Source organism: Amblyomma mixtum, chromosome 6 (assembly GCF_055824585.1).
Source record: "Amblyomma mixtum isolate Tamu chromosome 6, ASM5582458v1, whole genome shotgun sequence".
Classification (NCBI taxonomy): Eukaryota; Metazoa; Arthropoda; class Arachnida; order Ixodida; family Ixodidae; genus Amblyomma; species Amblyomma mixtum.
This window is the reverse complement of record NC_143017.1, coordinates 147,946,330-147,958,884: the sequence shown is the minus strand read 5'-3', so window position 1 is coordinate 147,958,884 and position 12,555 is coordinate 147,946,330. Positions and strand designations below refer to the sequence as shown.

At 50.3% G+C, this 12,555-nt stretch overlaps 1 protein-coding gene across 2 annotated transcripts in view; it reads right to left on the bottom strand.

The window, feature by feature from the left end:
- The window catches only part of LOC149340723 (sodium-coupled monocarboxylate transporter 2-like), a 91,587-nt gene that overhangs the window by 18,434 nt on the left and 60,598 nt on the right, over positions 1–12,555 (bottom strand). For both annotated transcript variants that reach the window (XR_016283643.1, XM_089549564.1), the window contains exons 7-12: positions 11,960–12,100; positions 2,568–2,697; positions 1,973–2,061; positions 1,577–1,686; positions 883–950; positions 719–805 (exon numbers count right to left, since the gene is read on the bottom strand). Coding sequence is in view for 1 of the 2 variants with exons in the window: in XM_089549564.1 (XP_089405690.1) it covers positions 719–805; positions 883–950; positions 1,577–1,686; positions 1,973–2,061; positions 2,568–2,697; positions 11,960–12,100 (625 nt within the window). In the remaining variant the exon portion in view is untranslated. The remainder of the gene's footprint in view (positions 1–718; positions 806–882; positions 951–1,576; positions 1,687–1,972; positions 2,062–2,567; positions 2,698–11,959; positions 12,101–12,555) is intronic.

Here is a 12,555-nt window from a genome sequence, read left to right as displayed (position 1 = left end):
CCCGCAAACTTCTTAATCCCATCCGCCCACCTAACTTTTTGCCACCCCCTGCCACGCTTGCCTTCTCATGGAGGCCACTCTGTTACCCTTAAGGACCAGCGGTTATCATGCCTTCGCATTACATGCCCTGTCCAAACCCATTTCTTCAGCCCGATTCTCACTAGGAAGTCATTAACCTGCATTTTTTCCCTGACCCACTCTGCCTTCTTCTGCCCTTAACGTTACATCTATCATTTTTCCTTTTCATAGCTCGCTGCGTTGTCCTCAACTCAAGTAGAACCCTTTCCGTAATATTCCAAGTTCCTGCCCCATAGGTGAGCACCGGTAAAATAGAGCTTCCACGTCCACTTCCTGTCCTCCCGGTTGCGTAAGAAGGCATTCATGATCTGTAAATTATTTCTCCCTGCGGACTCTACAATTAATTCCCCCCCCCCCCCCCCCCCCACTTGTTATTCCTACAGCCTATGCCATAGTCGTCCACTGTCTGGTATCCAGCCAGCTTATTGCCTACCTTGGCATTGAAGTCGCCCGTTAGTACAGTGTAATGTGTTTTCACTTTGCTCATTGCCGAGTCTAAGTCCTCATATAAGCTTTCGGCGATCTGGTCATCAAGGCTGGAGAGTGAACACCTTTCGGAAGGCACAACAATTTAATATCGGCTGGCAACCCAGCATATCAGCGTGCGCATTAACCCATCAGAATGAAAATGCGAGCTTACTTTTCCATTGCATGACGGTACCAGCACGCCCAGCATGAAGATTCCGAGAAGCGGTCCCGAAAGAGCTCCGGACATTGCGAAGGCCGCCTGGGGAAAATGGTTAGGGATAGGTTATGAATGAGGCGGAATGTAAACATAAACAAGAAAGAGAAACAGCCTCTTACCTTAAGAATAGAGCCAACTCTTCCAGCCAGGAAAGCCAGCCCAATAGTAAGAATGCCGTAAGCACAAGCTGAGTATGCAAAGAAAGAAAAAAATTCAGACCTTGTGAGGAAAGCTTCGCGAGAGATGCGTTTCCGAAAGCGCTCGTGCTACAGGCATGACTGTGCGTAATAAGCCGTAATGAAAGTAATGCGGTGTGTCCGGAAAGCTATGATTCGCACTTCAGAGGCTGTCGAAGGGTTTCAGGCTGAAAGACTAATTGCACTAAAAAAAAACAATTCCAGAGGACTAATGTACGCGACACATACAACAAGCAAACACGAGGAGCGGAAGGGAGACGGAGACCACAGCGCAATATGTGCCGATGCACAAAGCATACACGTTGCGAGCGTTGCCTTATAAAACATACAGGATCCGGTTTGAGTGCCACACACCAAAGTACTACAGTCGAACCTCGTTATAACGAAACTGTTTATAACGAAATAATGAATATAGCGAAGGAATAGCGATTCCCGTCGGAAGCTCGGTCAACACGGGCTATAAAGAAGCTACGGCTATAACGAAGTAATCGCCGGTTCCTTTCAACTTCCTTATAACAAGGTTCAACTTTATAACGTATCATGTCCCGCATGCAAGCTTGTCCACTGATCGTCCCACGACGCTATCAACGCCGCAAGCGAGGAAGAGAGCACGCACCGATGCTCTTGGTGATGTAGGCCGCCTGCTTCTCGGTGGCGTTCGACCATTTCTTCACAAAATCTTCCCACGTGACCGCCGCCAGCGAGTTGAAGCCTGACGACAGTGTGCTGAAAATACAAGAGTAAAGAAAACAACGGGCTTAGACACGGCGCGTTGTCTTTTCTTCTTCGTTGGACGAATGGGCTCGATAACTTTTTTCCATCGTTCGATTTAGAAGTAACCGAATGCCGATCTTTAGTCGGAAACACGGGCTGCCTTTATATGATCATTTGCACCTGTACTTAGGGAGCCAGAAACTGTAACCATGCAAAAAAAAAAAAAAGTTCATTTGCTATCGCCAAGAGATGTTGTTCTTGGAAGCAACCCGCAGCGATGCGGCCAAGGTTGACGCACCTGAGAGCTCCACTGAAGACGCAAGCCACGAAAAGACCAGGAAGGCCTTTAAGCCTACTTAGGTTCTTCATCACGAAGAATGGGATGAGCTGCAAAAAAAAAAAATGGAGGGGAAATACCGATTGGTTTACTGAAGATAGCACAAACACCCCTTTATATTAATGTTCTTTAATGACAACAAACTAGGCAGTTCAACCTACGGCATGCTGAACAGTTAACAAATAATCCCCGCTAGGCATTTTCATAACCAGGCATTGCACTGAATCTGGCTAGTTGATGTTTCAGACAACGTTGCTTGGAAGACAGGAGCGAGAAAACAGAGATAAGAATGACACACAAAGATACGCGATAAGGCGCGACATCTTCCGTATAACCTAGCTGGCCCAGTTTTGTTATCCAAGCAACGCCTTAGCGAAACAGGCGGCCTTCTATCTGTCTATCCAACGCTCCCGCTCTCTGCACATCCACGTGGCCGCAGCAGCAGCAGCAGTAAAACGCACATCGATCGCCGGGAAGGGCCACACGTACTGCGGTCTCCTTTTCCGGGTCGCGTAGAGTAAGAAGCGGTCAGCGCGAGCGCTGAGCGACGCATCACCTGGTCCGACTTGGAGATCTTGCCGGACTTGAGCGGATCGCAGTCGGGGTAGTTTGCATAGATCACCAGGCCGGCGAAGCAGCCAAGGCTAATGTTCAGCATCACGCCGGGAATGTTTATGTACAGCGCCCTGCGAAGCGAAAAAAAAAATCACAGGACGGTTACGATTGTGTAATGCGAATGTTTGAGCGTTAGGTCTGGTTCGACAAAAAAAAAAAAAAGAAATTCCCAGAGCTGTTCTCTTATGATTTGTTCCGCCAAGTCAGAAAGCCGGAGGTGAATCCCTACTTGCCCAGGAGTGCAGCCAAGCCACTAGGCCACCCGCCGATTCTACCCTCTCACACTATTCCCTCATCACTTTCCCTCTCCCCCCTCCTCTAGCTGTGGAGAGGGTGACTTCACTCTCTACTTTTCCACCTGTCGCCTCCCACTTTCTTCCCTCTCCTCCTTCTCCCCTAAAAGTTGAGGGGGATTAGTGAAAAGATGCAAATATTATTGGCCATTCTTTTGAGGTATAACGGTGAACCATCAAACGCAATTTTTATTTACACTTATTGCATTATCTCTCACTTTACCCGTTACAGCATACCTCCAGATCATACACGACAGCCGTAGGTAGCGGACCACTGCTAACTTTACGTCGTCGCTCAAATGTGCACTAAAAAGCTTAACACTTAATGCAGGGCTACAGAAAACATATAATTCAACTGCCACGTCAAAAAAGTACAGCTCTGCCCCAACACTGGACTTCGCCAACCACGTGTCCAATTAAAACCTCTTTTTGCGGTAAGGAGGTTCCACTGCATTCTTTATTATTTTTACCGACAAAATTTTCTCACACTCCTCAGCCACTTTCTCATCAGTAATAATTATAGTGCATGAGGTGATTTCCAGCAGACTTAATTCAGCGAAGAACACTTGCTACAAAAAACAACAACAAAAGAAAACAAAAACAATACCAGTGCCAAAATTGTGAGATTCTATCGCAAAGCGAGCACTACAACTACGGCTCGTAGCCCACGGCAGACTTAGCTCTCAGAATTGTGCTCTAAAGCTAAGAATAGCTCTTTTATAGAGCAACTTGTACAAGGGGGGCAGCGCTGACTCTCCTTTTCAGCTGCGTAACAACGATCAGATCGGCTCTAATTATTCTGCCCAATATACATTAATACAGCTGGGGGGTTCTCATGAAACCGGTTCGCTACGAAAACGCGAGCACACGCATTATTTCTGCGCGAAAACAAAACAAAAAACCCATAACAAGGAAAGTACACATCCTAGAAGATAAGTGGGCACAAGTCAATGAGAGGGTGCCAACTGTTTTCCAAGAAATTCAATAAAAAGAAACGTCCCTTACAAAAGCATGCTTCCGCGGGGATCGACCAGCTCCATGCGTGACGTGCCAGTGGGAAAACCTGCCGGGCTAGTGATATATGCCGGCAGCAAGAAAAACAAGAAACACCTTTTTTGAGTTGCTTCAATTTCCATTCTGCTTGACCTTCGGATAAAGAAAATTGTAAGACCAAGTAGAGGAGGTCAAAATACGTCATTTCGAATAGTGCAACGTGCTCGCACTGAGAGGCTGCCATCATCTGAGTGCGTCACACGAACGCATATATTTAAGGGCTCTTCCTTCTTAGCTCCAGCCTACCTCCAGCGATTTCGACGATGTCTCGTGCGAAGAAAGCGAAGCGTCAGCCAGAATCAGTAAGGGAATGGGTGTGCGTGGCAATGGACTAAGTAAAGCTCAAATTCGGGGATGGCCCTGCAGGGTATGTATTTTGTAAACAGTGTACAAAGCTCTCCCCTGTCCTTTCTTGCTGTCGCTCCCGTCTATACTTCTCCTCATTATCCTCTCCCTTTCCCTTTCATTTCCGCCGGCTGCAGCAGGGGTGCTTAAGATATTAGATAGCAATTGCCGCGGACGGCAACACTCTTTTGCTTCACTTTTTATTTTTAAATAAACCACTACCACCACCAGGGTATGGATGGCAACACATGGTAAGGCAGATGAGGAATGCTCCAAACATGGTTAGGACCACCCGAAATTTGGCCTTGGAATGACCTTGGACAATCTAAATAGTGTGAGACACCAAGCAAAGCTCAATTTGGGGATGGCCCTGCAGGGTAGGGATGGCAACACATAGTATGGCACGTGAGGCATGTTCTAAACACGGTGAGGACCACCCAAAATTTGGCCTTGGAATGACCTGGACAATCTAAATAGTATGAGACACCAAGCAAAGCTCAATTTGGGGATGGCCCTGGAGGGTAGGGATGGCAACACATGGTATGGCACATGAGGAATGTTCCAAACATGGTTAGGACCACCTGAAATTTGACCTTCGAACGACCTTGGACCATCTAAAGAGTGCGAGACACCAAGAAAAGCTCAATTTGGGAATGCCCTTGTAGGGTAAGGAAGGCAACACACGGTATGGCACATGAGGAATGTCTCAAGTATGGTTAGGACACCCGAAATTCGCCCTTGGAATGACCTTGGCCGAATTTGACAGCCGGTGAATCCGGGTGTACTCGGGTGGAAGACAGACTTGGCTTAGTCTCAAAATGGAACTGGCCCACCTCCAAAAATAGGGCTGCCCCCCCCCCCCCCAAAAAAAAAAAAATTGCTGGCTCACCCTCGAAAATTTGAAAATTGAGTTCGGAACAGACTTGGGACACCCCCGCAATGGGCTTACCCACCCCTGAAATTTGGGTGGCCCACCGCGCTTTCGCACAATATTTCGTGCTTATCAAGGCTAAACCGTCAGCCATTTCTTTTGCTTCTCTACAAGACGGGGTTCCGAGTGTTAAAGCTCTAACGAAACTGCGTCTAGTCGACGCGAATTACGACCGGAATAGAACAACGCTTTTTCCCCCTCTCCAAATGTCGACCATGTGTCATAAAACGGCGTTTGGACAACCGCGCAAGGAGACCTGTTCACATTAAAAGGCTAATCCTCAGAATTTTCGCATTTCTAAGTGTCGTGTCCGGTCGCTGTGTTGAATGCAGCGAAAGACGCACACGGTACTTTAAGACTTCGTTTATTTAAAGCCGATGAGGGTGCGACCAGCGTCGACCGAGGCAGGAGCCGAACTGGCCGCCCGAAGAAAGGAGGGAGCGGAGAAGCGTCCACGGGAGGGAGTGGCTTCCCAAAACAGGAGGAGGATGCGGGGGCGCACCATGGGGGGGCATCTGGCGACAGCGTGCGACGAGGGGCAAGTGGTCGTTAGGAGGAGGATGCGAGTGGTCGTTAGGAGGAGGATGCGAGTGGTCGTTAGGAGGAGGATGCGGGGGCGCACACACACAAAAGCAATAAGGGGACACAACACTTCCTTCCCCCTTAGAAAGTTGCCTGGTATCGTGCAGGGGGTCGGCGCTCACGCGTGGAGGCGCGCTGGCTTTGTGCGCTCGGGGGAGAAACACTTGTAGGCTGGCTGTTGTTCGCTGTGTCTCCTAGGTCTGTCCTGGGCGAAGTCTCTTCTTCCGGGAAGAGGTGCCAGGCTATGTGGGAAGATGGTGCACGTGTTCTCTCCGCTGGCGGACAGCTCTCAGACGGCGTCGTAAATCTACGCAGCTGGTTGAGATGTCGGCGTGCTACTGTGCCATGTATGTTGACGAGCCAAGAGCGCAAGCCTATGCGTCTGACAATTGTAGCTTCCTCCCAGCGTGGCTTTTTCAGAAACTGTCGGGCGAGGACGCGCTGCCCCTCATTAAGCGTGCCGCAGCGCGGAATTGCTTTTTCTTCCCGGAACGTCTCTGCCTTTGGCTCGGGGAGGATGGCTGTGAGCTGGGTTCGCATTTCACGCTCGAACATCATTTTCGAGGGGGTCTCGCCTGTTGTGCTCTGAACCGTCGTGTGCTGCTTGAAGAGAAAGCGCGCAAGGCGGCGCTGCAGCGAGCCTGTCTGATCTCTTTCAAGGGCGCGTTTTAGCTCGGCTACGTAGCGCTCGGCTTGTCCGTTTGTCGCTGGGTGGTAGGGGGCCGATGTAACTGATGAGATCCCGTTGTCGCGATAAAACTTGAGGATCTCCGCAGACACAAACGGTGTTCCGTTGTCCGACACTACCTTGCGCGGCAGGCCGAACGTTGCAAATAGTGATCGGAGGTTGTCAATGACTGCTGCCGAAGTCGTCTGTCCCATTTGCCTTATCTCAAGCCACTTTGTGTAGGCATCTACGACCACAAGGAAAGTGCAGCCCTCAATTGGTCCTGCAAAATCAATGTGCAGTGTGTGCCATGGTGTGTCTGGCTTTTCCCATTCTGGGACAGGAGCTTTCGGCGGGGCGCTCCGGCTGCTCTGGCAAGGCTTGCATTCTCGCACCACTGTTTCGATGTCGTTGTCAATGCCAGGCCACCACATGTAGCTTCTGGCACACTTTTTCATTGCAACGATGCCCCGATGTCCGGCGTGGATGAGAGACATAGCTTGTGCGCGTAGTTCTCTCGGCATCACAACTCGGGACCCAAATATGATGCAGCCGCGATGGGTGCTCAACTCTGTAGCTCGCCTGCGGTAAGCGTCGAAGTTGTCCCCTTTGAGTTTATGCACGTTGCCTTGTTGAACAGCTGTGTAAACTAGCCGGAGAGCTGCGCACTTCTGCGTAGATGCTGCAACTGTGCCTGCTGTAAGCGGAGGTTCTGGCAGTGCTTCGAACATCAGAACGTCTCCTGGTGGAAATGGTTCGTCAACAGTTGCGTCTAGTGGCAGACGGCTTAGCGCATCGGCGTTTTGATGTTTACTCCCATTGCGGTAGACCAGAGCGTAGTCGTACGCTGAGAGTTTGATGCACCAACGTGTCATTCGCGGAGACAAAGTTGGTGGCATAGGCCTTTGTGGTCCCAGAATGCCCAATAGCGGTCGGTGATCGGTTATAAAGGTCACCTTCCGGCCGGCAATGTACTGGTGAAAATGTGTCGCCGCGTAGACGATGGCTAGCCCTTCTTTGTCAAGTTGCGCGTTGTCCAACAACTCCAGTGTGACCGGGGGCCCTTCGTTTCCTGGAATCTCTTCCGAGAATACTCTTTCGTATTTCTCTTGCAGTTGCTCAACCATGTTCTGGCTCGGCGTCTGGTGTATGCCGCATATCATCACGCCTAGTGGAGAAAACCAGTTTCTCCCTAGAAGGCTTGATCCTGTGCCCTTCACAACAAGCAGAGGTAGCGTATGGGTCTGGCCGTTGTAGTTAACCTGCACGTTGGCAGAGCCCAATAGTGGCAGATTCTGTCCTGACCACGTTCGCAGGTGCGTGTCGTCTTGTTGCAGGGCGGGTGCGTCAGATGGCCATGAAGTTCGGAACGTGTCCTCACTGATCAGAGTACAGGCTGCGCCGGAGTCCACCTCGAACTTAATCAGCTGGTGATGTACGCTTACTTCTGTAAAAATCTTCGGTCGCGTGCCGAGATTCATGGTGTTCAGGTCGTACAACACAGATGGTGTTGCTGATGTTGTTCCATGGAGATCAGATAGCGGCGTATTCTCTGAGGCGTTGACGCTGTGATTAGGCTGGGAAGGTGACTTTATCTTGGCAAGTCTCCGTTTCGTAATGCATGCTCTTCGATATGCCCTCGCTTGTGGCAAAAATTACACGTGGCTGACTGGAATCGACATCCCTGGGGGTTGTGTTGGTCGTCACACCGCCAGCAGCGTTGTGCCTTTTTGACCGATTTTACAACAACAGAAGGCTTGCGCACCTGGTTGCTTGTCTGGTGTACCGGCTCGGTGTTCCGGCGAATCCCTCTCTGCTGGTGACCGGCACTCTCCGCTCGAACGGCGATGTCGTAAGCTTTGCTGAATGTGAGGTCCTTCTCAGCGAACAGGCGCTGCTGCAGTGACTCGTCACTCAGTCCGCACACAAATCTGTCGCGTAACATCACGTCCAAGGGAAGCATGGTGGTGTTAGCAGAAGAAGCTGCGTCTCCCTCCTGCCCGGTAGCTGTTGTCAACAGCGTTCCAAAATTGCAGTCGGCAGCGAGCTTCTTGAGCGCGGCTACGTAGGCGCTCACAGTTTCTCCTCCCAGTTGATCTCGTCGTTGGAAGCGAGCCCGGCTGTAGACCTCGGATGGCCTTGGGTCGTAGTGCTTTTGCAGCGCTTTTACGATGTCGTCGTAAGACACTGCCGCTGGTGTGCTTGGCTGAATAAGGGCGCAGACAGTATCGTAGGTCTGCTCCCCGCACAGCGTCAGCAGGTTGGCCCTCTTCAAGGCTGGGTCTGTGATGTTGTTAGCTTCAAAGTAGAACTGAAGGCGTCCAACCCACGATGACCACGATGAGCCGTTGAACTCTGGTATCTGATTGGGAAACCCTCGCGTAGCCATGGCTTGTCAATAGCGTTGCGTAGCGCGGGTCGAATCCACTTTCTCGTCGCCACTGTCGTGTCCGGTCGCTGTGTTGAATGCAGCGAAAGACGCACACGGTACTTTAAGACTTCGTTTATTTAAAGCCGATGAGGGTGCGACCAGCGTCGACCGAGGCAGGAGCCGAACTGGCCGCCCGAAGAAAGGAGGGAGCGGAGAAGCGTCCACGGGAGGGAGTGGCTTCCCAAAACAGGAGGAGGATGCGGGGGCGCACCATGGGGGGGCATCTGGCGACAGCGTGCGACGAGGGGCAAGTGGTCGTTAGGAGGAGGATGCGAGTGGTCGTTAGGAGGAGGATGCGAGTGGTCGTTAGGAGGAGGATGCGGGGGCGCACACACACAAAAGCAATAAGGGGACACAACACTAAGCTAACCCGCTTGGAAGCCTTGTGGGTTCGGTCGGCATTCAGCGAACGAACTTCAAAAAGTGCCGGCTGTCACTGACAAGCGCGGTTGCACGCAAAAAACTGGCGGTATACTTCAATGCATTTCATGCCTATCAAACCGATGGCTTAAAAGTCGCGACACTGCTCATTCTAAACTGGTGCACCATAGGCTCTGCTGGCGTTGTAGAAGACTGTCATACAGGTTCCTACACTAAACGCAATCCGGCGCTGCAATCGCTCAGCCACCAACGGAACGACGGGAAGTATGCAGATGTTAATATAGTTGAATTCGAACATCATTGAGGCCTATTAACTGTTTATGAGGAATTGTTTAAATAATTGTGTATAAGTGGAATTAATTCCACTCGTTTAAGCAGGCGATATGGCTAAACGATGAAAACTGCTCGGTGTTTGAGCTGTTTACATCGACGTGGAGGACCGGTACGTGCAGCATTGTTTCGCACTGCAGCAGTGACACGCCCTCTGTCAGTCGAGAATCAGGGTTGAAACGCACGGAGGAGGCCGCGAGAGTCCAATGCGCAACCTCGCTCGCCGGTTTCAACCGGCTCCGGAGCGAACCACCGCGGCGAAGCTCGAGTCGCTTCGCACCATGATCCGGTTACCTCCGCGACTACGTCTGTACACACAGCCAAAGACCTCCAGCATCCCGTACAATGAAGGACATCCCTCGGAGCTACGAAACGCCGACGCAAAAAAAGCGATCCCTCCGTGCAATTCCGCGGCGGCTCTAATATCAAAACGCGCGCCATACGGTAAAGCCACTGCAGGAATAAAGCGTAGCTCGCAGCGAGAGGCGCGATGATCGAACGCTGCCACGCGTTCGAGGCCGGATACTTAGCTCGAATGACATCAACAACAGGGACTAACACCTGGGAACCACACGCATGCCGCAGGAGGAGCAGCTCGCAAACAAGCGCACATGGTTTGCACATGCACGAAATGCTTCGGCTCAAATGTCTCCAATACGTAAACAGACGGCGCGGAGTCACAAGGCGCTCCCATTTCGCGACCTTGAGGCAAGCTGGGATAAAAGAATAGCAACGAAACCGGGCCAAGTACGAAGTGAGGGGACATTTCCATGACGGATCAAACCCAGCGCTTTTACTTGAGTACTATCGATAAATTCACGCCATTGAGTACCCTCAGCAAGAATGACTACTGAGGTTTTATTTCCACATCAGCCACGTTAAGCTGATCAAAATGCTTTTATCCCAGGAACCTCTCGAGGATATTTCTCGGAAAATGAAACTTATACTACTACTGTTGTTATATCAACTCTGGAGCTCTTCTATGGATTAAATAAAATCAGTCTTCACCGATAAGCTAACTTTTAAACATTACAAACATGCACGCAGGTACTGAAAAATAGAGCCTTATTCCTCATGTACCCACTGAGGCTCGCTATCATGGAGGAAAAAAAACTAAGGAAGGAGCATGACGTCACGCGGCCAGCGTTCGCAAGCCGAGTGTTTTGAAGTCGTTTTCTCCCTCAGTTTTTCGCTCTCCGAGCCAATCCTTTATGTTTCGATTCCGGTATGTTTTAGTGAGCGCGTATTCGCTACCCGCGGCGCGGGCGTCTACAGCAAGGAAGTTGATCTACAGTTAGTCTGCCGCGCTAATCGGCGCATGCGCGCGCGCAGCGGGGCTAGACTTTACCGCACGCTATCACGTGGTGCGATCACGGGAGGACACACTGTCTTTTTTTTTTGCTATATATTTACTTGTTAAGACGAGGCTTCAAGGTTGTCGCCGGACGCTCCCTCCTCAGTTTTTTTTTCCTCCATGCTCGCTATACACTTTTCAACGCTATAAATTTGTGTCCTTGCTGCGAGCTGACTGGCTCGGCTTGACTTGACTTGGCTTAGAAATTTTTTATCCGGAACAACAACACTAAGAAGCCTACTCAAACTAAATACTTTGTGGCTTTGAGTGGCATTTTCTAAAGTGGTGCTCGAATAACAGACCGAAAATGAAAGAAAACAGAAGCCCTCAAGTGTCGTCAAAGCTGACAGGTTCAATCATGACGAAGGTCCATAAATCACTACGCCTCATGCAATAATTCAACCACAGTGGAGCGAAAGACACTTCCGTTCGCTTCACGGCTTCGCGGTGGCTCCTTTGGGATGGTACCAAATTAAGCATGTGTAGACGTTTTTCTGTTTAGTAGTCTGCGTGGGCATGTACACCGCATTCTAAGCTAAAGCAAATGGAAATTAAAGGACGGACGGAAGGACGGATGGATGGACGGGATGATTGTGCACTTAAAAGAATTGTATGCGCAGACCGAGTATAAGCCGGGGTGACGGATGGACGGACGTCCGTCCGTCCGTCCTCCTTGAATTTCGTCTTGCTTCAGCTTCGAATACGGTCTACACCTCCACGCAGACTATTAAACAGAAAACGTCTACGCACGCTTAATTTGGTAGCACACTGAAAAGAATTAATCCTCAAGGCCTGCCTTTTTCTAAATACCGCACGCTGCCAGATAATAACAAAAATAAATGAACAGGGCGGAGGTCAATTACAAAATTTGAAAAAAAAAATAATAAACACTGGCCCAGTCCTACTTCATTATGTCTTTTCGCCTGATCCGCCCACATGCACACAGGAGGAGCAGCATGCACTCACATCTTGGCCTTTCGCAGGGTCGAGACGCTGCAGAAGCGCTGCACCTGCGTCTGGCTGGTGCCGTACGAGGCGAGCCAGATGAACGTGGTGCCCAGCAGTACGTTCCACAGCGACACCGACGACAGGGTGTCCACCTGCGTGCTGCAGAGGGGTCACACAGAGGGGAAGGGCCCCTCCCGCAAGGTGATCGAGACAAAGACAAACAATGCGCGAGGGTCTGCAGCACAGTGCCAACAATAAGTGGGCAAGAGAGCTCACTCGCAGAACATAACGCAAACGTCCTGTATTTAAAGTTACAATTTCAAATGAGTTCACTTTACTTCAACGTTATTGACGATATGTGGGTCGTCGACAAAATGCTTCAAATGCCACCGCCCCGTTAACAAGGAGTTGGCAGAGCGTACAAGACTAATGAATGAAAGTAGAGAATTTCGCCGAAAGTTCAGAAAAGGCAGGACGAAATGCATTCGTGCTAAGAAAAACGAAGTAAGAATATTACATTGACTTTTATTTTTTTTCTACTCGAGAATAGTATGGCATAAAATGTCCTCCCATAGGCTCTCGACCTGCGATATCTGTTAACTGGCGACGTCCCA